Here is a 26,410-nt window from a genome sequence, read left to right as displayed (position 1 = left end):
GCCCAACTACATCAGTTTGAAACAAACTACATCAGACGGCATCATGACCAGAGCCAATTTGGTCATAATAATCCCTCCTACCCAAAAGACCATTTTTTGTGCTGGCTATCAAATCAGTTTCAGAGTTCATTACGGGACAAAGGTCCCACCCCCTATGATCTACTCCCAATACTGCTGTGCCACAAAACTGAAGCATGGAGGGGGTTACACTCACTGGCTGCTGGTTTTTGACCAGTGTCAAATTCATCCTGTAGACGGCAGTATGTCCAAGAATTGCCTCCAATTCTGTGTTTAATTTTTTAACATAAAATACTGTAATGTGCGCCTTACTGTAATCCATGGTTGTTTCCCTTCTCTTTGCTGCTCTTCCTTTTAAATCCATATCTCTTCTCATGCTGGGTGGAACTTTTGTTTTGCAGCAGACTGCCTTGTCTCAGGAATGGACATATGGTGTCAGTGTGTAGGTTCACAACCTGAGCCAGCACTACAGGAAGAGGCAGTCAGCTGCAAAGGGAAGTTCTCCCCCAGCATTAGAAGACATGAGGATTTAAAAAGAGCAGCAAAGAGAAGGGAAACAACCATGGATTACAGTAAAGCACACATTACAGTATTGGTTTATGTTAAAAAATCTGAGGGTTTAATGTCACTATAATGACCAAAAAATGGATAATACAGCCAGGACAAAAAATTCTCACTCATTGAGGGATACAGAATCCTTGGACATACAAGTCTATTAGTAATGCAACAAAAATGCCAACAGCCCACAACCCACAACAGTAATAGTTGGCAGAAGCCAGCAGCCTAAAGAACTGGCTGAAGGACCCTGCACCTAACGTTTGCATCAGCTGAGACCAAACTTCCTGGTAAAACTTAAATATGTATGAACAGATGACGACAGGTGGTGGTGATGGCAAATCCGAGAACAGTTGCCCAATGCCAAAAGGCCCAACAAACTTACAGGCCTAGTATTACACCTTGATAAAGACTAGGTTCTACCTCTTCCTAAGTCAAAAGGCTGAACTGACCAAGTTAGTAAGAAATAGTGGAAGAGGATGTTCTTTATGGAGGCCATCCAATGGAAAAAGCGGCTGAAAGAAAAAACATGCCTATGAACCAAACCCAAGCAGTGAAGAAAATCCCTTTGGATGTACTGGAGCCAAAAATAAGGTACAAAAGCACTGTCCTGGTTGAGGTGAAAAGCAGAAGCTACTTTAGTTCAGGAGTCCAGGGCTTCTCCCCAGCCCATTAGACAGACATGAGTCATAAGAATCTTTTAGGATATTCATTATTAGGGACAATCTGGTCTAGCGTGTTAAGTGCATAAGGTTGGTCCAGAGATTGCACCTGCATATCCCACGCAGTCAGAAAGTGGAGTTGCAACTGTCTGGAGTGAAATTGGGCAAGTGTGTCTCAAATGAGGCTACCATTAATCCCAGATTTCTCAGCAAAAGCAGAGAATCTGATGTTTGCTGGACTGTAAAGTGTAAACCAGTGAGAATCTGGACTAAGCTGTATTATGGACCAAGTAATATCCAGAAGACACAGATACTCCCAAGCGATGTGTTGGTTGCAGTGCATATTTCTGGTGGTTCAGGATGTAACCAAACCTTTGAAGGGTCAGAATATAGTACACAACATTGTAGAGGTATACAACGTAGAGGTATAGTTCCAGCCCTTGCAGTCCAAAAAACCTTTCATGGCAGTGATTTTGTTCATAAAATCTAGCATAGTTGTAGAAAATTACTTCCTAGATAAGACAGAGGGGGGCACATCTGGAGTCAAGGTAGACTCCAAGAGTGTGCATTCAAACAGGGGACACGATTCAGGCTCAGGTCCCTGAGGGGCATGGCATTCTGTTCCAAAACGGTTTAACAATAGATGGCTAGTGAGGCCCATGGGACTGCTGCCTTCACTTTTTCAGGTTCAACATGTTGCACTGCAAAAATAAACACCAAGAACAAACCTTGGGTACACCCTAACAGCAAGGATAAACTGAGGAAATATCCTTTTCAATTGTAGCAATGACAGGAAGCATCTCTATAGAGATATACATATGGGTGCTCAAGACTCACCATGGTTGTGGCTTGGAGAGCGCTCTATGGATATTTCCTCAGTTTATCCTTACAGCACCAAAGGACTGGAGGGTGCCACTTGGAGAGCTATGTGCCCACAGGTCACATTCTAAGTTATCTTTACCCCATCCATGGGCACATTCACAAATTAGTCTTCAGGGACTGGGTCAAACCAGAGGCTGTGCAATTGCACAGTACCTGTAAAAGCACACTGTGGCTAACAAACCCAAACATAAGATGTTTGGGAAGTGCCACTAGCAGATTCCATTGCCTAAAAGTCAATCTTTAGTCCAGCAGGGTCTGAGTACAGTCTCCAAGGTGGCCCGAGTATCAGCTGAATCAGATAACTGCAGAGAGCAAAGATCAGTGTAGCAATGAAGTAATTTTTAAAGAAAAAAAAAAAAATTCTATTTTGATATTGGAGGGGGAAAAAAGGACGTCAAGAGAAAATGTAACAATTTTTTAACTAAAGAGAAAAGGTCACAAGAATTATACCCGACTGGTTAACCAATTTTTGTTTGCTAGTGTGAAATTCCTCCAATAGGCAGCAATACAACCCATATGTCCAAAAATCACTTCTAATCCTGTGTCTCAGGGAGAAACAAAATGCATGCAATGCCAAAGGGCAGCAGTCAAAAACAACATTTTCATTAGAGTCCTAGGCAACTTCTGTCGCAGCTGAGGAACTGACTGTAAACATTTGATTTTTGAAGTGCCCACAGATGCAAACAAGCCAGCATGCCTCCAATTTAGCCACCATTTTCACAGCCTGTCAACTGCATCTATAATTTTTGTGCATTAGTCAGCTTATAATTACAAACAAAGTAGATTAAAGTGTGTAAAGCAATAGCCTGATATGCAAAATTTAGAGTTGTATTCACGTTAACTGACATACGAACGCTCAATTTGACCTAGACCTCCAGGCATTAGCAAATATTAGCTCAGGCAAGAGATGAACAGCCCAACAGTCTAGTCTGCCACTTAGGCATTGAACGAAAAGCATCCCAAAAAACAAAAACAAAAAACAAATAATCCAAGACTCAAGGGAGCACTATAATTTAACTGAAATTCACATAAAACGCTCATTTAAGACTGATGCTCTTTACAACATCTCTGTATCTAAAAAAAAAATATTTTAGCAGGCGACAGCTAAAAACCCCTGGCTGGTTTTTGTTGTGTCCCAATAATGGAGATACGCACAAATTTCCAGCCCAAAATGTCAGTGATACTTTCGATAACTAGGTGTTGAGTGGCTTGCTTCAGTATTAGTCAGTGTAAAATCATGGCCAAAGCATTGTTCTTAACTGGTTTAACGCAAAAGCATGTGTACAAAGTATTACTATAAACTTACCAGTTCTCCATTTTCAGGTACTAAAAAACAAAAAAGGAAAGCACATGGTTAATTAGTTCATAAAAACCACTATGTTGCATATTAAACTCCGATAAACCTACATGCAACTACCTATAATGTAGTTTAAATACAAATGCATGAGCACTCTTCAATAACCTCCCATACTAAATCTAGAAAAAAAAAAAAAAAAGGACCAAATCAACCTACAAATTTCCACTAGGGGATACATTCATAAGTGGTATAGCTGCACTGCACAGTAGAGAGCAGTACAAATTGATAAAAGTAGTCATGACCAGCTCTCATCCAATTAGAGTTCTCTACTGAATTAAGTCGAGAACTGAGGGCACCATCAGCTCCACATATGAATGGTTGCAAAATGCAAGCTGCAGTCCAGTCACACTAGAATTGAGAGCCGATAGCTTTGTGCGTGGTGTTAAAAATGTGCTCATTGATCTAGCAATAACTTATTATGTCCTGTTAGGGGGGGACAAAACCAACCTAGAGCTGCTAAAGATAAAGCATTTTGTGAACTGTGAACAGTCCTGTTTTGCACAGCTCTAAAATCAGATTCATGCTACTGGCACAACATATGCAAGTGTTTTTCAGATAAGTAGTTCATACTTTATCAGGTTGTACTGGAAGAGTACTCATGTTTAGTTACCAAATGGGGTGGACTGGTCAAAGGGGGTAGGGGGGAAAAAAAAAACCAAACACAATTTGTGCACACAGTATTTATATTTGTTCCCCAATCAAAATGGTTCGATTTAAGGATGTGTACCCAAGAGACATGTATACATTTATAAACATATAGCTGTACAACAGCTGAAAGCAGTGAGAAAATGAATTAGAGGGTATTCTATACACAATCATGTACTGTCATGGCTACAAAGTATTTGCATGTACTGGTAGTTTTACAAACCAGATAGCTGTCAATTGTATGAAGCGTAATAGTTTCTGTAGCAATTGTTCAAGATTTTAAAATACAGAACAAGCCCATAAATTGAATTTGCTGCTCACGATTTGCTTGCTGCTTTCCCAGAAATAAGTTATTCCCTGTAACAGGAGCGTTCATTACATTGCTTTCCAAGTAGTAAGGAAACGGGGCTGGCATTACCTCAAGAGTGATCAGGTTACACATTAAACTTTTTGGGGAAGGGCACGGCAAGGTTTTCATTATGGTCATAATGTAAAGATTTTGCCTAAACCTAGCAATGAATACAAGTTCATTAGGAGGGCTTTTCTGAAACCAAAAGGGGCATGTTACCAAAATTTTAGGTCCTGTACAACAGACAAATACTGACCAGACTAAGGTTGCTAGAATCTCCCCCATTTGAAATGAACAGGTAACAAAATGAACCCAAGTGTGCATATACCCTTGGATCACACATGTAAGCCAATACACCAAAAGGCAATGCTAGGTGAATTTCCAATACCCCAGGAAGAGATTTATAAAAAAAAAAAAAAAAAAAAGACAGGAGAGGGCTACACTAGCTATTACTTGCTTACCTTCAGGAGGGCTGAAGAAGTTGTAGAATGAGTCATTGGGAACAGTTTTTGTAACAGTCCTCACTGTACCACGGCCCTTATGTTTTTGCTTCTTCTTTATGGTTTTTAAAGTAACGTTTTTGCCTTTCTTCCAGTCAATCTGGCATCTGTAAGCAAGAGTCAAATATTAAGCTTTATTAGAATAGATTAACACTAGCAAAGTCTGGGCAGAGTAGGATTTCAGCATCTCAAAAGCAAAAGTAATGGGTATAACCCATAAATGCTGCACTCAAGATTAGCAAAGCGAATACTAAATGGAAACATTGAAGTACTTGTAGAAAATAATCCCGATACATATACAACTCCACTAATGGCAAAGTTGTGCAATACATATGTAGATGAAGGAAAAATACAAGATGTAAAGTGTAGGTGTGAACTTCAATTCAGTTATAGGAAATCACTTAATTAAATTGTGCAGAGGGCAGGCAAGATAACCTGCGCTGTTGAGATTGAGATTTGCTGGTACACAACCCACTAGGGCTCCAACAACTGATTTAATCGATGAGAATCATTGTCAACTATTCTCATCATTGATTTGTTGAGCAGAGCGCTGCACCAGGTGCCTATCTGGGAGTAGAAACCGCTGTACCTCTGCATTCCCTCGCCTCTGCCCTCCAAAGCCCCCTCTTCTACCAGAGATCCCCCTCAAGCAGCTCGAATCAATAGCCAGCCTGTTATTACCCAAGCCTGCTATTTCTTCCTCCACTGCCTGATGTCAATCAGCAGAGGAGGACCTGAAGGAGAACTTTCTCCTTCAGTTCCCTCTGCTGAAGATCAATACATCAGAATTCTTGCAGAACATTTAATTTCTGCCACATCACCATTACCTGAATTTAAAGTGATAGTTTTTAAATAAGTTTACACAGAACTTACCCTGTACAGGCCATAATTTCAGGCCCATCAAAAGAGAAGGGATCAGTGTCATCAGGCTCCGACCTCATTTTGTATGTTTTTGTCAAAACTTCATTTGCAAAAAATTCATTGGGCTCAAAATGGAATTCTAACGTAAAACTCTGGGGGAGAGGGGAAAAAAAAAAAGTCTTACTCATCATTCAAAGGAATTAAAAAAGGGAGAAAAGTTGCCTTTTTAAAATGCTACATATACAAGTGGTTCAAGCCAATATGAACTTGACCCAGCATAAAGTCATAGAAACTTCTAAAACTGCATCAAAAGTCAGCATTTCCAAGCTGTTTTTGTATTGATCAGCTTTGAGTTCACTAGGCAATTTGTTTTATACGAGTGCAGATTTAAAAAGGACTATAATATACTGAAAAAACTAGGGATGCGCCGAAATTTCGGCCGCAAATGGTACTTTGGGCAAAATGCCGAAAGTAACATAACGGACAAAAAGGAGGCTGAAAATTCTGCATCCTGACTGCTCCTCTTCTCACTGGGCGCTGGTCTGTGTTCCCTACAATGCCCGATGCACTCCTCTACCTCTGTCGGCAGAGGCAGTGGGGATGAGACATTTCAGGATACTAAGCAGGCGGTGCAGGGCCCGACAGCGGCCACTGGTGGCCAAGCTCTGCTCCTGCGACAGGCAGAAGTCAGGATGGAGAGCAGTGAACCCTCAGGAGGCTGAGCTCTCCTCTTGCACCGCCCTGCTCAATCTCCTGTGAAAGCGAATCAGGATGGAGAGTGGCTTACAAGCACTCAGCGATCATTGTACATTGAGTACATAGTATGCTTACTGTGTCCCCAGTTATGAATGAACAGGAAATGCTCTACATCACTTCCTGTTCCTTATTGTAACTCATACCATCTCCAAACTATATAAATGGACAGGAGAATATAGTATAGAGCAGTGGTGGCGAACCTTGGCACTCCAGCTGTGCCAAAACTACAAATCCCAACATGCATCTGCCTCTGGGAGTTATGTCTGTGGCTGTCAGAGCCTTGCAATGCCTCATGGGACTTTTAGTTCCAAAACAGCTGGCGTGCCAAGGTTCGCCACCACTGGTATAGAGGATTCCTGTTCATACCATGGGCTGCAGAAAAAAGGATTTAGCACGGTCCTCAATCTGCCATTTTAAAAAGGGAAATATGAGGGGTCTATTTAGAACCCGATCTGCCAACAGTATAAAAAAAAAAAAAAACTTTTTTTTTTAAAGGTGGGGCGGAAATTTTCGGTTATTGTCCGACTTTATTATCCGTCTAAAAATTACATTTCGGTACATCTCTAGCAAAAAAAAATGTAAAGCTAAAGCAATATTTCTACACAACTAGTGACTGAAGTGACATTTGATTGTGCCCAAAGCGAAACATCAGCAACCAAAATATTTATTCAAAGGTTAAATCTTACCATTGGCTGACCGATGTCTGAAAATTTTACTTTTATGTCCTTTAAGTGCTTTAAGATGGGCTCATCATGCTCCTTTAGAATAAAGAGAATGGTTTCAGGCAAAATGCAGACAAAAACAGTTCTTTTCTGCCCGTGCGTGCCCGCTAGGGGGCGCGCGCGAGCAGAAAAAAATTGCCGTCTGGAGACGGCAACCCGCAGATGCTGCAGTGCCGTCCATCCGTTTTTTTACTACGGGCGGACGGCAAGAGGTTAAAATAGTTCTATAGTTAACATGCATTTTAGACATACCTGGACCATATCGCTCAAAAGATCAACATTTTTAAATACAGTTAACCAGAATTCTGGAATTCCTTTGGGGTCTTCTTTCTCTTCATCTTTCTTCTCCTCTTCAACTTTAGCTTTCTCCTTCATCTCCTCCTTGAAAGAAAATAGCTATTACAGTTGTCTACACTACAGAACAATCTAAACAGCAGAAAAAAACAGCCATTAAAAAAAAAAAAATCTATTTTAGAGTAAAGTGGGGAATTCAGAAACTCCCACAAGTTTGAACTGCTTCCTGCATCCAAAAAATTCTAAAATTTATGAGTTGCCAGAATAGGAAGAGGCAAGATCCTCAAACAGGGAAGCTTGTTCTGGTGAACTGGCAAAATTAGAAAATCCTCTCACTTGATCATTTTTTTTCACTTCTGTGGACACAGCAGGAGTGGTGGGAAATTGCCTCAATGGGGACATAAAAGCTTGGCTCCTATATTTAGGAAAATGTTAATGGTTCAATTGGTTATCACCACATAAGACTCAAAAGCCCTTCCTTGGGTAACAATACTCACTGAAATTTCCTCCTCTTCATCTATTTTCCACTCACATTCCTCTTCTGTGGGCTCATATGTAGCATTTATGATCTGGCTTCTCTAAAAAATTCAACACAAAGTTAGTAAAAAATAAAAATTAGGCTATGAACTTAACACACACACTATATATATATATCGTATATACTCGAGTATAAGCAGAGATTTTCTCCTTTTCCACTTAGAGCTAGGTTATTGTTTTTCTTTTAAATATTCATATAATTTTATTGGTATCTACCAGTAGCTGCCTCATTTCCCACCCTCGGCTTATATTCAGGTCAATAATTTTTCCCAGTTTTTTGTGGTAAAATTAGGTACCTCGGCTTATATTCGGGACAGCTTATACTCAAGTATATACGGTATATAAAAACAGGTTACCTTGTCAAAGAGTGGCTGGTATAAATCAGCATATTTCCTCTCCAATGCATGGACTTCTTCATAGAACTTTGCTTCAATCTGTGCACACTTCACCTGAAGATTTTTTAGTGCATTCACTCTTCGCTTGACTACTTTCGGCAAACTACAAGGGAAAAGCGAAGCCATTTTAGCCTCATCACATTTACGATTCAGATAACAGTACATTAAATATTCCAGCTTTTGCACACTGCATTTGCTTATGTTTTTCCAGACAAACAGATCCCTTGTCCTGCACAGCAAATAACCCAAAGGGTTCAGAGGAGCCAGAAAAGTATGGCATGCTTACCCACTGACTTTGCATCAGCCCATGAGATAAGAGCAGAAATTCCATTCTTGCATGGAAGTGTTAACTATGCAGATACTACTTTGCATTAAAGCAATCTGCAAGCCATTTTAATTTGTCAGAGTCATGCCAGAATGGAGCAGGCACCATAAGATGCAAGCCATTTGCCAGAGAAGCCACATATGTGCGACTGACTGAGCCAACTTCAGAGACATCTTGACATCCCCTCAGTGTTATTTTGGCTAAAAAGACACTGATATTACCAGGTTCTGAACAGGACTTAAACACAGGGCAATACTACGTCTACAACCTTAAGAGATTTAATAGAATCTCTACATAAGATGCATGCAAGCACAAGTGTCTTAGTTCAAGTGCTAGCAAGTTCCACTAGCAGTTAAGCCGTCAGTTAGGTTTGTTCTGGATATTAGCTAGCATCAATAAATGAATGAAAAATTGAGGCAGCCATTTTCTTTAAAAAAAACAAAAACACTTGATATATTACAACATTGACCTACCTTTCAATATACCCTGTAGGGGTACCCACAAGGTCATCTAGCCTTTCCTGCAGAGCAGCAAGAATCTGAGGATTCTGCATCATTTGTGCAGTCAATTGTCTAGCTGTAGAACAAAAAAATAATTACATTTAACAGTGTTGCATGGTTAACTAAAGGAATATTAAATAAATACAGAACAGGTTGAAGAACTAGGAATACTTATTATAACATAGTATTTATATAGCGCCAACAGTTTGCGCAGCGCTTTACAATATAAGGAAGACATTACAGTTACAATACAATTCAAGACAAGATGGTAAGGAGGGACCCTGCCCCAGAGGGCTTACAATCTAAAAGAGGGGGAAATGATACATGAGGTAGCTGTGGGAATTAATTATGTGAGAATGTGAAGATTCAGTGGTTAGGTTGGAGGTGCGTTTCAAACTTTTAAAAACAAGGAGAAAACAAAATGGTTGTCCTCTACATTAGTGGATCAACCACAACCAGCTGATCTCAAATTACCTTTGCTGTTGGCATCCTCACTGGTTTCTTCTTCTTCAACTTCTTCTACATCTTCCATATCCTGCTGGTCAAGTTCTGTCTGCTCTTTGCTGTTTAAAGAGGGCAAGTAAAGCTTTACCAAAACGTCTGTCAACATTTACCAAAACATACACAGAAGCATCATCCTCCTCCAAACGCCAACATAATGCCAGCCAAAACTTTGATGTGTATGGAAATGTTAGATCTGTCAAGTTGGTATTGCTACCTATGTCACCATTAAGACTCCTCTTTACACAGTAACAGGTAACCGAGCAGAACTCTAGTGAGGGAAATTCACCCACTGAGAACTGCTGTGAAGAGATCGCATCTACTGCTGTTCCAGTGTATTAAAGTTTTGGACTTTCCCTCACTGTTCCTATTGACATATAGGTTCCAACTCTTACCTACTCCTTCCAAACCTTGAAAAGGTCTGTAGTTCCACTTTACATGCATGGTAAGCTCACAAGTGATGCATGTTAAAAGGTTTCCCTGCACACCCTTACATTAGGGCCAGATTGGCATTGTAGTTTGGTCTCAAATGCTTTAAATATTTTAGAAGCAGTGCTCACAAAAACTGATTGGAAAACAGGACATGCTGAAAACAAAAAACAAAAAAAAAAAGTGATCTAAACGCAGAAGCTGTTAGACCAAAGTATCATTTCAGATTTTGCTGACAATTTTCTTAATATAGAAAGTGGTTTCATTGATTTAACTGTTCCCAAGAATTGATCAAATTCTTGTTTTAGGAGAAAACTGCTATTCGATTTTAAAAAAAAAGTTACATTTGCTGTGATCAGCTGGGGGCAGTAGGCACACTTCAAAAACAATACGCGAGACATTCGGGGGAATTTATCAAAACTGGAGCAGACAAACTGGGAGCAGCTGTGCATGGCAACCAATCAGCTTCTCTCTTCAGTTTAGATTTGAAAAGGAAACAGAGGCTGATGGGTTGCCATGCACAGCTGCTCCAGTTTTGATAAAATTAATTGAGTACAGGAGTAAATTCCATTGAGTACAGGAGAAAAATCAACCGTCCTCCAGCAGATCAATGCCATAAAAATCCTGTCACTTCCTGCCTGAAATACATGGCATGCTGGGACATTTTCAAAAACATATATACCAAAAATGACAAGAAGTACATAGGTCAAAGTACATTTTGAAGCTATGACAATCTAAAAATCAAAAGTTGTAGGTTTTAAAGGGCTATGATAGTATGTTTTAGAAGCAAAGTAGATGTGCAAGAAGGCCAGTTCCTCTAGAGCAGTGGTTCTCAACCTGTGTAACCTAAGGACCCACATTTGTCCCTGGTCATCAAGTCATGTCCCAGGTCGCACTGCACTGGAACACATGGCATTGCAGTACCGTGCGTTCCAGTCCGGGCAATCGAACTGTGGGTGGGAGGTGTGTTTGGGGTGCCATTCAAATGAATGGCAATGCAGCACTCCTCCCACACCAGAAATCGCAAGGGACTATGCAATTTACATACTGTACTAGAGTGAACGGGCCCTCAAAAACACTGATAAAACACACAACCAAAGACTCTCACACACATACACACACCTCTCCCTATCTTACGAGAACTGGAGTGGATCCTCAGCCTGGGGTCCAGTGTGGGCTGCTGTGCTGTGATGGAGCTCCATCCATATGTATTGCTTGTACAGCTCCCTTGTGTGCCCTGTAGAGGTGCTGGGAGCCAGAATGTTACATCACTCCGGTCAAGGCACCTCTACAGGACACGTGAGGGAGCTGTAAGCAATGCACATATGAATGGAGCTCCCTTGCAGCCATAGCCCCATCCCACCTCTAAGCTGACACTTGGCACCGGGCAGTATATTTTCAATGGCTGCTTGGCGTGAGAACTGACAGTGCTGCACTGGAGGGAGGCTGAGGAGACTCTCAACTAGAAAAGTGAAAGGCGTGCAGTGACCCACTGAACAAGGGGTCGCGACCCACCAGTTGAGAACCAAGGCTCTGGAGGCACCATTAACACAAAAGCTCCACGAGACCTCCTGTAGCAGCTTGCAGTTATCCCTTTCAGTGGTGTGGAATTCCTATCGCCCGGGACATGCAGTTCCGGGCGAGTAGTTTTTTTTACATTTAGCCCTGCTCTGGACAAGCAGAGCTAAATGTACAGCGTATGAAAATGCATGAAAGGATCGGCAGGTATTGTTTCCGGTCACAGCCGGCGTTACCATGATGGCACACGAGCTGACAATAGTGCCCGAAGAGCAGACGAAGAATGGACGTTCTTCGTCTGCTCTGTGTAATCACTGAGACCATGGCGCTGTAATCACAGCGCCACCTGTCTCAGTTGTCAGGAACTGCACAGAACATCAGTTCTGTGTTGCAGGGCAGGTTCCATAGAGAGAACCTGTCACCTCCAAACTATCATATAGGAGTTTTTAAGCCCTATGTGATAGGAATAAAATTAAGTGGGAGAAAAAAAAACAACGTTATAAAAAATAAGTGATTAAAAAAAAAGTTGAAACCAACCCCGCTGCCACTGTCATCTGCATGCAAATAAATGCATAGGACATAGTGCGTATGCGTTGAGTGCTGCCGCCATTCCACTGTGCCATATTGTGGTAACCAAGCAGCAGAACTCTCCTTCACGCACAATTTGCATTAGAGAACTATGGGGTCAGTGTTTCTCCCCATAATTCCCCTAAGGGTCACAGGAGGACATAAACTAGCGTCCTCCCGTCACCCAAAGCTCAATATATATGGAGATTCAGCTCAATATATACTGAGACAGGATCAAGAAGTGAGCGAGCGCCGGTATGTGTTCCCTCACTTCCTGATCTATAGAGCCGACCTGTGAGTTTGTCACACGTCAGCTCGAACTATGAGGACGAGTGAAAATCACTCACCTCATAGTCCTCCTTTAAAGAGCAAGCTCACTTTCCCAAGTAATATGGGAAAATGGAATTACCCAATCAAAGCTGGCACGGCCTCTCCCAGAATTTTGCTGGCAAATTGCAAGCACTCATTGGTCAGCGTGGTCAGGTGACCACGCTGACCAATGAGAAGCAATATTTACAGTTTTGATTAGGGATGCACCAATACAGAATATTTGGGCAAGTACTTGTACTCGCCCAAATGCTCCGATACCTTCCCCAATACTGGAACTTCTGGTCAGCGGAAGATTTCCTATGACCGCAGTGACGTAGGGGAACATGGGGCCAGCTTCCTGTGCAATCAGGAAGCGGGGCAGCGACTAATGACCCACCCCGGTTTCCTGATTGGCTGGGGATCCGGCTTCCCGGCCAATCAGGCCATTATTAACCGCCCGGTTTCCTGATTGGCTGGGAAGCCTGTTTCCTGGCCAAATCACGATCAAGCCGGCCAAACAACATGAGTCGGCTTCCCTGGCAATCCTGCCCAGCTTCCTGATGGCATGGAACAGGCTTCCCGGGCAAACAGAATCATTGCTCGTGCTCGATACCCAAAAACCTATATCGATGCATCCCTAGTTTTTATTAAAACTATTTTTTGTATTTGTACAAGTAGATTGTCATGAGGGACAAGTAGATTCGGCCCCCGCTTTAGCCCTTGGACAAGTAGTTTTTTTGTTTAATTTCCACACGCCTGCCTTTCCTTCCAACTCCATCTACTCTTCCATATCCATTTAGGCAGACCTTACACAACAAGCCGAGCGTTTATTTACATGACAGCAAGTTGGCTTTCTTGTAGAAGCAATTAAGGTAGCTTTACACTTGTGCCCCTCCAAGATGTATCCTGGGGCCACCTGCCCTTCCTGGAACCACTATGGTAGATGTCAGACTGGAGCATGGTGGGATACAAGCAACATAGACTCATTGACCTCCACTGTGAGAAATGATCCTGAAAGACTAGCTCTGATCACTTCCCAGTTAAGCGCAGTCATTTCCAGCCTCTGTGGTCACACAATTTGTGTGGTTTACCTTCAATAGAGTGCAGAGGTGACATTAGGGGTTTAATAGACCCCCTGATATCTCCTAAAGAGAACCTGTCATCTGCACTATGACAACACATGGGAGGCTTTTTTGCATACTTGCGAAAGCAATAAAGTTTAAAAATTCAAGTTTAATAAATCCCCAGATGATGCAAACATGAGCCTGCATAGGAAAATAACTGCACCATGCATTAGGTATTGCCATGCATGCTAGAGTAAGAACAATAACTCTAGCAAAAGTTTTAATATGTAAAAAAAAAAAGAAACTCGGTAGCAAAAGTTTTCCACTATTTAACAGGGTGGGGTGCATACAATTTTAAGGCTTGATATATTTGGTATGTATACAGAGCAACCTCAACCTGTAGATTTTACAAAAACAAATTGAGTATTGTGTGCACAAAAATGAGATTTTGCAGAGATTTTTCAAATCTTATTCAGTTAAGATTTGAAAATGAAACAAGAGGCTGATTGGTTGCCATGCACATCTGTGCATGGCAACAAATCGGCTTCTCTCATCAGTTTCAGTTAAGATTCGAAAATGAAAGAGGCAGATTTCCATGCACAGCTGCTCCACTTTTGATAAATTCCCTTTAGTAGGTTTTAGTTTGCAAACAGAAAAAGTGCAGTACACATGCATCTAAAGCTTTAGGATACACTTGAATGCTATAATTTAAAGTATCACACATTCTATATTCAGTGTGAACACAATTTAGCAATAAAAAAAAAAAAGTTAGGTCTACCAGAAAGTGGAGAAAGAGCCATTTTCATCTAAAAAAAAAATTAAATTAGCAACACTTACTTGTCTATGTTAGCCATGTTTCAGATTTTTTTAACACCTAGAATAAAAACAAAAAAAGGAGATATAAAAATACAGCATAAATGAACACAAGTTTAAAACGTGGTCACACCATTAGCTGTTTTGTGCAGATGGCACTTGCAGAATGACCTCAGCATGTTTCAAAATGAGAGAGATCTATTTACATTCACTTTTTATTAATTAAAGCAAAGCCTTTCACTAAGAACTTGTGCACACACAGTTAATTGCAGGAAACAAGGACAGCTTCGCAGTCAAAACTCCTGTGTATAAAGCAGAGCTCGTTTTCATTATAGAACGTCACAGAGGGGCAACTAGCAGGCCGAGGACGGCAAGTTTAATAAAGACAGAGCTCTTCTCAAGGTGCATTCCACTGCAAGAAATGGAAACGGGGGCTCAGGCACAGCATCCATACACATTGTATGAAATTCAAGCAATGCATCAGTCTAAATCCCTGAAGGATTGCTGTGCAAACAGATCTCTTATGGAAAAAAGGAAACAAGACTTACTAGAAACTGTACATTCACCCATCACTGGGTGAATGAAAAAAATATTTTTGGTACTCTGCCACTGCCGACTTGTTCAGGCTGTGGGACTTAACTGTAATCCAAGCTTCCCTACTTGGCAAGTCACCATCCTAGAACAAGCAGACCGTGAAATGTCAGGGCACAGGGTATGCACACTTGTACTGGGTCATTAACATGATCTAGGATGATGGCCCTTAAAGCTTACAAAATTTCAATCCTGGTGCCACGACAGGTCAGCACACAGCAGCATACTACATTACTATGCAGGGATCTGAATGGATCTCTATAAGCACTCTTGTGTTCATGTACTCTAAAAAAAAAATCACACTCCACGTCAGATGATAAATAGGTCTTTTCTGCTACTTGCTTTCCTGCCAAAAGCAAAAATAAAATGAAAAACAGGACAAGAAGCCGTCAACAGCAATATAGACTTCAGGTTTTATTCATTAACCACTACAAAGATTACAGAAGGGAAAGATTTCACCCGCCAAACACGTTTAATCCTTGCTGTTGAAACAGGAAGAGATAAATACTCCTAAAAGTAGGCTTAAATTGGGCTAAAACTTTATAGCACAACCACACTTCACCCTCCCTGATGAACCCCTCCCCACTTTGATTATACTTACCTTTAAAAGGAGAACTATGAGGCAAGTGCAAATCACTCATCCTCAGTTCGAGCCGACGTGCAACAATGAAACTGCCAAAATGGGCTGTAAACACCCAAGAAAAGTCCTGCAATGTTCTCTTCTGTGCACAGTGCATATGCATCTGCGCAGTAACACATGTGCATTTATAATATATTGCAGTAATGGGTGTTAAGACGGCTAATATGGGGTGACTTGGTACTTAAAGTGGACCTTTCCACTCAAAAACCTAGCTACCAATGTATGCCTCCATGCATGATGATTAATAACAGACGTGTCAGGTGTAAAATGCTGCAATTATGAAATACTTACACGTGCAGAGCATTCACTGCCTGCTTTGAAAGGGCAAAATGACTTCAGTTTGGCCAAGCATTGCATCCTGGGAAGGTTACATCAGCAGAGCATTGCTTGGAAATCTCATCTAAGTGAAAGGCATTTTCCTGCCCTGAGATGATGTGCATGGTCACATGTCTAGTCACATGTGCCTGATTTTCAGGAAGTAAAAAGAGAGCTAGTAATCTGCCCTTAGTAAAGCGTGGCCGCTGTCAGAAGACTGGGGAAGAAAAAAGAAATGTATGCAAAGAATACAAAGCCTGTAATTGTCTGTACATATGTGTTTATAGATTGTCATTACTAAAAATAAAAGTGTGTTATTTTAAAGATATGGGTAAAGGTCCACTTTAATATTTATGACATCCTGAGGGGAATTTATCAGAACTGGATCAGACAAATTCTGGAGTAGCTGTGTGATATTAAAAAGTCAAAGGGATTTTAAGCTATTCCAAATGCTGATGAAATCACTTACAATGAATGCTGCTTCTTGAGGTTTATAAGTTTTAGTTTACTGCAGAATCAGCTGCTCCCCTGAGCACTGGTCCTGACTTCCTGTTTTAGAGTGACTCCTTTCTCAAGCAGAGTGCTATGCAGTCTCCCTTGTGTGCCAGTAAGCTGTGTGTGTCTCCAAAAAACACACAGACAGTCAAATGGAGCTACTTCCCTCCGCCAAGCTAGTAAATGAACAGTTGCTGGAGTCTGCTCTGTCCTTTGTGATTGTGTACTGGACAGGAAATTCAGGGAAGCTGACCTGAGAGACTTGGAAGCAGCATTTCAGAAGCATGATTGTAAGTGCTTCGGAAAAAAACTTAAATACATACAATCATTTTAGATTGTAAGCCCTCAGGGGCAGGGCCCTCGATACCATCTTGTCTTGGGATTGTAATGTCTTCCTTATAAACGCTGTGCAAACTGTTGGCGCTTTATAAATCCTGTATTATAATAATAACTTTGCTGGACAATGTACATTTGTTTGATCTACATTTGTTATTGAAAAAAAAATGTTTTAGCGTGTAATACTATAACTGAACAAACTGGGGAGATGCCGATTGGCTGCCATGCACAGCTGCTCCAGATTTGATTAATTTCCCCCCCAGTGTCTACAACAACTAAGGTGGCTTTTTTGACAGTCACTGTTTTAGACAAATAGAGCAGCATTCAAAGAGGTTTCTAAATATCTGTCTGTCACATGCTCCAGGAGGGTAAAGGGAGATTGATTCATCTGCACTTAATGAAAATGGCTGACAAAAAGGGAAGAAAAAGGTAAGCAAATAAAAGCCTGAAATAAATATGTCTGTAGATTACTTAACATTTCTGTAGATGCCTTTGTTTTGAACATAAGGGCTAAGGTACTCAAATAAAGCAGTCACAGCACTCACTCCTCCTACAATGCAGTGATGGTATGTCCCTCAGGTCCTATACATTGTACAGAACATGATGAACCTGGGAACTTCGACCGCTGCAGCAGACAGGAGAGGGGCTCCAGGGACGGGTCCAACAAGCCAGCTTGGAGGATTGGGCGAGTAACCCTTTCAATTTTTGTTTTCCCTTAGGAGCTGTTCTATAAAGTCTCACCTTGTATTTTTCACATTTCATATTGTGTGAGAAGGAATGAGGAGTGAACTGTCAGTCTTCTCAGTTTCGAATGCACACCATTATAAATATTTTGGGCCAAAATCTATTGTTTCCAGGCATAAGGTCAAGCTATTTGCTAAGCATGGGAGAGAAGAAAAGAGATCATAGGAGTCCCGTGTCATAACACAGGCATCTGTGCAGCCGCTCTTCAGATTTCGTTCAGGCTAGCCTCACATGAATTCACTGATCTACCTTTGCGAGTATGGTTTTACCCTGCATTGAAGCTTTTTATTAAAAAACCTTCTACACTAGGGTGGGCGCCCTTCTCTTTTCTTCTCTCCCATATTGTTGCAGCTTCCCAGGCTGAAGTGGGGCAGCACCCCTAGTTATCCTCGTTTGCATTTCTTTTTTCATACGTTGGTCATTTTGGCACTTTGGGGTTGGTTTTACTATCTGCTAAGCATGCACGCTCAATGACTTAACGTACAATGTATGCGACTTTCTTATGACAACAGATCAAGCCAATTCCTACACAACTTCTAACCTTCAACTCTCGTCTTCCAAGGACCATAAAAAAGGTTCACAATAGCCAATTTTGCCACAACAGACAAGCATCTCTAAAGCCTAAACGCCCATGGCAATTCAAGATGAACGGTGATCGAGTTAAAACCCATCATTCTTTTAACGCTGTCGCCGCTAGGGAGAGTCACCAAAACAAAGCAAGGAAAAAGACAAAAGGTTTGTATTGCCACAGAAAAAAAATGGCAGTCTACCAATGGTAACACTTTTTTGGGTGGCAGTCTGAGGGTCCCTCCTCACTTTACAGACCTTTCCTCTCACTATCTGTTGTGTCTACAAGGCCAACCTCAATGGGACAAATAGCAAAAAGCTGCCAGGGGTTTTATCCCTTCCCTAAAAAGAAAAGGTTTTGGCTTTAGATGCTTTACACAGGAATGATAAAAGCAGCAGAAACATCTGAAATGCCATGCACTACACTTGACATGTCACACACACTTGCCATTGGGAGCAGTCAAAGTAAAAGTCATAAAAAAAAAGCACTCCGGGGCAGGCTTGTATTGTAGAAGAGACCAAGTCTCTATCAGATGTGCATGTTACATCATCCAAGCCCAGCCAATCAAGCAGTCAAAGACTTGAAAGCTGAAAGATCCCACGGAAGTGCCAGCAAGGTAGAAAAGCCCAGACATTGCAGCACTGTAGAGGAGCACTTTGGCAAGCAAGCTGTGCATACTATCACATTGTGGCTAACACCTCCTGGGGCACCCACTCCCCTTTTTTATTCAGTTGACTTGTCTAGTTGATGTAGAACCAAAGAGTAGAAGGGTTTAAACCTGTCAGGTTACTTTTGCTGTCTGTGTACCATTCAGAACATTTTCTTTATCTTCCTTTCCTAGATGCAAGGGTTAGAGAAGTTTCTATACAGTTATTGCCTGAAACAAAGCTAACAAAAAGGAGAAAACAAAAAAACTTTACACTTCAAATATAGATGAGCTAGGCCAGGTTGAGTCATAATTCATCTGAGAAAAGTTAGAATACCCCACCATATTCTAATAAACGTAAAGCTCAGATGTAGAAAAAAAATAGAGTAACAGCACAAGTCAAAGTACCTCCAATGAGTACCTAATGCTTGGATAGCTGCTGGTTACTATACAAATCTCTTTATTTGTGCTAAATACTAGAAGCAGTGCTGTCCCAGATGCTCCAGCTCTCATACATTCATGTAAAGCAGCCACCTCATCTATTAAAAACCCTTGTATACTTTTCACACAATACAAGGCGTACTGTGAACCAATGGAGAGGAGGGGCATGTAGAGGACTAGATCGCCCCTCAATCCACAGAATGCCTTGTAGTCCATAAAAAGCATTCAACTATTTTAGTGAACAGATGAGGGGAGTAGAGGGGTGCCTACATAACATGATCCCTGCACTATATGAGAGCTGGAAGTAGAACACTGCCTGTAGTATCCAGCGTGAATGAAGACAGGCTTTATACAGTAACTAGCAGCCATCCAAGCATAAAGCTGGCCACACACCTTACAATTACGTGCAGATTTTCTGTGGTCAGATGGAAAAGGTGCAACAGATTCCTCCATATACACTTAACTGTGTGGATGGAGTAATCCCCACCTGGGCCAATCTGTTGCACTTTTTCCATCTGACCACAGAAAATCTGCAGATAATTGTAAGGTGTATGGGCACCTTTAGACACTCTTCCTTCAATAAGGTAATGTATGACTTATGTTGCAAAAAAAAAATCCAAGCTTTAAAGTGACACTAAATTCAGGAGTTAAATACGCCATTAACAAAAATGCATTTTATTTGAGTATCACTGCCCTTCCTTCTGGAGGGTGGATACTTCCCTGTGTGTTGTAAAGTAGCCACCGCTCCAAGCTCACTCCTGTGATTGACTAAAATCCCAATACAAATTACTAAGCTAACCATGAGATTGCAGTCTATTACAGGAGTGAGCTTGAAGCAGTATCTACTTTACAACACACACAGAGATCATGGGGAACAAAAGTAGCCACCCTCCAGAAGGAAAGGGCACTCACAGCACCAAATCAGAGAACCTACAGCCAAGTGATATACAAATAAACAAACATTTTTGGTAATAGTTAAAGTGACATTAAAGTCAAAAACTTTTTCCCTCCCCCCAATGTTAATTAAAGCACTTAAATTAAATGAGGTCTCTTACTCCAATCTTCTTTCCTGTCGCTCTCAGCCTTCTCTCCAGCGCTGCTGCGGGTCTCTGATCCAGCGCTGACTCCTCTGTCCTTGCTGGCACTTTCTGTCCCACGGTGTCTGCATGCGGGTGCACGCATCCATATACTTACCTTGTGTCTCATCTCCCGGCCGAAAATCTGAACTGCGCATGCGGCCGCCCCGAGCATTTTCGGACGGGAGCACGCGGCAAAAACTGGGCTAAGTATAAAACGATTTTAAAGCGTTTTTTTTTAAACTTACATCTACTGCTTTGCTAGCAGTAGATATATGCAAAAAAGCGTGAGGGTTTAATAACCTTTAAGGTACATTTGGTTTAACTCCCGAGTTGTCACTTTTAGGGTCACTCATGTGTTGAGCCAAGTTTTTCTGCAGCTCTATGGTGTACTACAGGGCACAAAGAAAACTATTTAGGGTTAGGATTGTATAATCTAAGCTTTTACTTTACATATTGTATCTCACTGAATGTACAATTCAACCGGTTTCTGTTTTCCAACATCTTGCTGTATGTATGTCTGAGCCCCTATCTAGAGAAATAAAATTAGTGGTTTTCCATGTGGCCTGTTCATAAGATCTATTAGGGGTGGTGTGTAGAACCACACAGCTCACAGGACATGGTGTGAACAAGCCATCAATGTTAGTAATATACACGATCAGGTCCTCAAGCTAACATGGTAGTCTGTGAAGTAGGCAGTGAGTGGTTGAGGGGCAGAGCAGCACTGGTCCATGTGCCTCGCCTCACTCATGCCACCTCTGATCTGCTCCATTACACATGTGCTGTCCCGATCAGTGTACTGATGAATCGCATTGTGTGTGACTGCGCTCAGCACGTGCCGACAGGCAGCATGTTGCAGCAGAGTTGGCCATGCACATCACAGGAGGCCGCACTGCATCCGCTCCAGGCCGGATCAATACAGCAACACGTGCAGCGCCGCTCAGCCGCCTGACACGAAGGAGCTGCGTGTACGACCCACTGCAGGCCACCCGGAGACAGCGCCTCACATCTCCCACCAACACACGACCCACACGTCTCCCACCATCAATGTAGACTTACAGGGCACGTTCCGGCCCTGTCACTACCCTCCCTCTCCGAGGCCTATGGCTGTTATCCACATTGACCGGAGGCGTCACACGCCTAACGAGAGCGAGTCAAGGTCCGGAGAGCCGGCTCGGACCCGAGATGATGCTCCGTTATGTGTGTTCCGGGGAAGAAGAGTTCTCCCCCGCCCTACCCTCGGATGCCGCTCCCAGTCTCCTCACACGCAAATGTCGGCTCGCCCCGGCCCCAGGATGCAGTGTCGGGCGGTTCCGCCAGCTCAGGAAATGTGCTGTGATCTCTTACCGGGGTGACAGAGCGAAAGGTCCGCTGCCGCCGCGCAGTGCCTGGAGACAGAAGAAGGAGGAGGAGGGAGCGCCCCTCTAGGATGGCGGTAAAATAATAAGAGGAGCAGAGGTCCCGCCGCTCGCGCTCATATAGAACAGCGTCAGCACGTACACCTCCCCTGTCTCCCAGGCAACGCGCGCCGCCCGTCCAGGTTCGCGCGCCTTTCTGGTGGGAGTGTCCTGCCCGCTGTCTGATCTGTCACTAAGGGCTCACTGGCAGTTATGATGAGTTCCACTAAAGTCATGGCCATCTGTACAGTGCCGAGGGCACCAAACAAGTCATTACAGGCCGCTTATCAGAGGTCTGTCCAGTGTGATGTGCTCTGATTAGTTGTCATACACTGTGCGGCCATTACAATAGACCTGGAATCAAGTGATGGGTGTGCTTGTTACACCTCACTGACCTGCTTCTCTTATTTACTTTTATGTAGAATATGGCAGATGATGGCTAGTTGTCTCATGACTGTTTTCTTCCCAGACATCTTTGTTGTGTGCAGCACAAACACAGAGAAAATAAACACAATTTATAGAGGAACTAAAACAAAATAAACAATTGTGTGTGTATCTTTAAAATAAACATACATTTGTCTTCTCAGTGTTTGTTAGAATAAGGCACATGATACACAATGTGATAGGCTCAGTGCACCTATTTGGTGGGATAAATGAACTCCCATGCACTCATGCAGTTCTGTCATCTTCCCAACAGCCAATCGGGACAACCGAAGACCCAGTACACTAAAGATGCCCCAAAGGAGAGAAGGAAAGTTCTACTTAGTTGGCTAAATTATTGAAGGAATGGTCAGTTGGCACAGCCGCAGCCACCACTGTGAACCCATTGGTCGCTTTAAAACAAAGCCAGGCACTTTCTGATGTGCAAGCTTGCCCAACCTTCCTACCTCCTGCACAATTCTATTTGCCAGTGAAGCTGGCCATCATATTGATTGGTTAGTAGAAATGTGTGGGGTGAGCTGCAAAATGTGACACTAGCCAGAAATTATGTTTTGCCTGGAAGGTTTGAGAGCTGCTGCAGGCACCTCTATAATCAAGGTAGGAAGGCCCGGAGCAGTAACAATCTACCTGAACAGCATGGAAGGGATCAAAGATCACCAGGGTGCAGTAAAGGGTTCAACAGGTCAGACGCAAATAACAAAGTTCAGGAGTAATTAATGCAGACTTCAGGATCAGCAGTAAGTTATGTGTTGTTCGGGGGTCAGAAGAAAGAAAAACAAAGGTAAGAAGATAATAAATCAAAGTTCGGGGGTCAGTGGTAAGTAATTCAGAGGTCAGTAATGCAGAGTTTAGGGTTAAGGAGTAATTAATGCAGAGTTCAGGGGTCCAGTTAACTCAGAGGTGAATAGTAAATAATGCAGAGGCCAATAGTAAGCAACAGAGATTTCAGGGATCAGCAGTAAGTAACACAGAGCTCAAGAAGTCTGGAGTAAGTAAGTTAGAGGTCAGCAATAAGTAACAGAGTTCAGGAGTAAGTAATGCAGAGTTCAGGGGTCAGTAGTAAGCAACTCAGAGATTAGTAGTAATTGAACCAGTGGTCAGTAGTAAGTATCTCAGAGGTCAGTAGTAAGTAACTTAGAGGTCAGTAGCAATGCAGAGTTTGGGGGTCAGTAGTAAGTAATGCAAAGATAAGTAGTCACAGACTTCAGAGGTCAGCAGTAAGTAATGCAGAGTTTAGGGGTGAGAAGTAATGCAGAGTTCAGGGGTGAGGAGCAAATAATGCAGAGTTCAGTAATAAGTGTCAGCAGTAAATAACACAGAGTTCAGTAGTATGCATGCCGGGTTCAAGAGGTTAGGATTAAGTAGCTCAGAGGTCAGTAGTAATGCAAAGTTCAGGGGTCAGTAGTAAGTAACTCAGAGGTCAGTTGCAATGCAAATTTCAGGGGTCAGTAGTAAGTAATGCAGAGTTCAGGGGTCAGCAGTAAGTAACTCAGAGATCGGTAGCTATGCAGCGTTCAGGAATAAATAAAGCAGAGTTTAGAGGTTTTTGTGACAACCAAAAATTTGATAACTTCTTTCACTTTTAGTGGTAATAGTTGCCAGGACAAATCGAGAGGGTGAATCTACCTAACGAACACACACAAACAAACACACACACACACAGCACTAAAAACCTGCCAGGTATTCTAATCCCTCTTCACTCTATCACCGCCCCCCTCCCAATAAAAATAGATTTTGGCTTCAGTTGCACTTTAAAGGATTTGTAAAGTCCCAGCATATACTATCCCGTTATAACATCAGCATTGTAATAGGGATACAAGCTATTGTTGTTATTAATAATGCAATTAAAGTAGGGCTGGTAATGATTACAATTTTCGTGTTCGATTAATCGATTTTTTAAAAAAATCGATTAATTTCGATTAATTATAACGCACACACAGATCCAACTACATTGGCCTGTACACATACAGCACAGCAATGAAGTAAAAAAAAAGAACTAGGATCACACTAATCCAGTATGTTATTAATCTCACGTGCCCCACTCAATATGGCCGCCGCTTGAGTGGGGCAACTCAGAATAATAACGTTCGTGACATCACCGGATCGCCGACGGGACTCCCGGAAGCCGGCGGAGAGGTGAGTGTTTTAATTAGCGATCAAAATAATTTTAATCGATCAAAAAGTTTAACGATTTATCGAGAAATTAATCTTTAATTTCCACAGCCCTAAATTAAAGCTTACTTGAAATAGTCCCTTTTATGTAGTGAGTGCTGTCTTCTGTCTGCGCATCACTTTTAACAACTTCCTAGATTCCCAGTGTGTTTTGTATCTCCTCCCCTGTTGCTTGATGTGATGCAATCTCAATGTTTCAAGAATACATAGCCCATAATGCATTGCTTCTAGCAAGCAATAATAATGATACATTGTTCAGACGTTGTGTTGTTTACTAGGCAGGCTCTGTGAGAATGGAAGGAAGTGCTTCTAGATCAATTTGGTTATTAGGAGTGAGATTGAACTTATGGAAATTCAGTATATAAATATATATTTATTTTTAGTTTTTGACCATAGATACCCTTTTTATTTTGGGAAGTACTAGAGGGAACTCTGGTCTCCGAGTTACAATGTTGTGTTGTTCTCTTGTATTTGTCTGAGTTTTCTCTCTCTCCCCTCCTGCCATGCTGTAATGTTCATGTTGAAGAGCCTGAAGCTCAATCAAAGGCCGTTTCCAGTTACCTGATACTCCAGCACAATCTTTACTGTGAATCTAAAACATTGTGGCAATGAACATGAGTCTCTGCTGTGCTTACACAGCAGAAGTACAGGAGGAGTTTACACATGGAACATACACATCAGGATAGCTGGAAATACCATAGATGGCTGCCTTGGGACGCATAGAACATTTTGATGTGCCTGTAAGTGATTCTACATCTTGGGATTCATATGCTAAAAGACATACTTCTCAGAAGCAAACAAAATAAATGATCCTGAACAGAAAAGTGTAGTGCTGCTGACAGTCTGTGGGGCTAAAACTTTCCCAATTATACACTTAATTACTACTCCAGCAAGTCCAAAATCCGAGAACTATGAGAAATGACGAACAATGTTAAAGGTGCATTTTTGTCCAACATCTATTGTCATTGTACAAACGTTTCCAAAAATGAAATCAATCAATATCAGCTTACAGTATATTGTGGAATTAAAGTGTTTGGCAAAATACTGCCAGCTAGCACAATTCCTCACTGATATTTCCAAGATAAAACTAGTCTGTGATATTCATGGTGAGGTGCTGCAGGGTTGACTCTATGCTGGCCCGACTTTTTCAGCAGCATGGGAAGTGGCCATGCAACAGAAAATGCACGGTCACATGCCGGAGAAACAGCTAGGATGCAGTTGCTGATCAGCTGATAATTTTCCATCTGACCCAGCTTCATAGTTTTTCGCTCAGCTCAGTGGTGGCGGCTGGTGCTTGCAGGGCCACAAGTGGCTTCAATTTCTTCCACTTTCAAAAAATTCAAGCTGTCTTTGGCCAACCTTATTTTGATGCTGTCATAATTATTGGCAGTTACTAGCATAACCTTCTTAGGGTACTGTATTGATGCTTAAGGTATTTAAGACAAAGAAGGCAAAGTGCTAGCTCTCTTTATAATTCTCCTGGACAAAAATCAAAACAAGAACACCAACTATTTATTTGCTTGCTGAATTTTCGACTACAGCTTATTAGCTCACAAAGCAACAGTTGAAGTACCTCTTCATCGTCTGCTTGATAAGGGAGCTTCTTGGAGGTGGACCTCTAAACATTCAGTGGACCGCTAAACAAGCAGTGAACCCTTGCAGCGTGGAGGCAGCCCCACTGCAAGGGGAGGTTTTTTGTTTCCCCAGAGAGAGGCTTTAATTGGAGCTGTGGCCATTTCTCCATTCCATATGTATTCCAGAATCCTGCTGCACTGCTCACCGGGTATCCCTGTCAGCGTGGGTGCTCAAAGTGACCGTGGATTGTGCCGCCAATACTGAAAGTTGTTAAAGATGTCACCAGCACACCATATTGAAGTGAAGAACACGTCTTTTTATTGATGCTTCATGTCAAAACAAATAGCAACATTTCAGGCCTGATGAAGGGGACCCTGTGTGGCCCTGAAACATTGCTATTTGTTTTGACATGAA

The 26,410-nt window shown here is 42.0% G+C and overlaps 1 protein-coding gene across 3 annotated transcripts in view; it reads right to left on the bottom strand.

Moving 5' to 3' along the window:
* NAP1L1 (nucleosome assembly protein 1 like 1) overlaps nucleotides 1-21,940 on the bottom strand; it is a 25,603-nt gene extending 3,663 nt beyond the window's left edge. For 2 of the 3 annotated variants that reach the window (XM_018572831.1, XM_018572829.1), the window contains exons 1-11: nucleotides 21,759-21,940; nucleotides 14,584-14,620; nucleotides 9,833-9,921; nucleotides 9,332-9,434; nucleotides 8,495-8,636; nucleotides 8,099-8,179; nucleotides 7,560-7,688; nucleotides 7,272-7,343; nucleotides 5,842-5,981; nucleotides 4,930-5,075; nucleotides 3,424-3,443 (exon numbers count right to left, since the gene is read on the bottom strand). In XM_018572831.1, the coding sequence (XP_018428333.1) occupies nucleotides 3,424-3,443; nucleotides 4,930-5,075; nucleotides 5,842-5,981; nucleotides 7,272-7,343; nucleotides 7,560-7,688; nucleotides 8,099-8,179; nucleotides 8,495-8,636; nucleotides 9,332-9,434; nucleotides 9,833-9,921; nucleotides 14,584-14,600 (939 nt within the window). In that variant the 5' untranslated portion in view covers nucleotides 14,601-14,620; nucleotides 21,759-21,940. The remainder of the gene's footprint in view (nucleotides 1-3,423; nucleotides 3,444-4,929; nucleotides 5,076-5,841; nucleotides 5,982-7,271; nucleotides 7,344-7,559; nucleotides 7,689-8,098; nucleotides 8,180-8,494; nucleotides 8,637-9,331; nucleotides 9,435-9,832; nucleotides 9,922-14,583; nucleotides 14,621-21,758) is intronic. The other variant, XM_018572830.1, reaches the window with a different exon arrangement.
* Between the last annotated feature and the right edge of the window lie 4,470 nt (nucleotides 21,941-26,410).

The sequence above is a fragment of the Nanorana parkeri genome, unplaced genomic scaffold, assembly GCF_000935625.1.
Source record: "Nanorana parkeri isolate BGI_ZX_2015 unplaced genomic scaffold, ASM93562v1 scaffold45, whole genome shotgun sequence".
Lineage (NCBI taxonomy): Eukaryota > Metazoa > Chordata > Amphibia > Anura > Dicroglossidae > Nanorana > Nanorana parkeri.
This window is presented reverse-complemented; position numbering and strand designations above follow the sequence as displayed.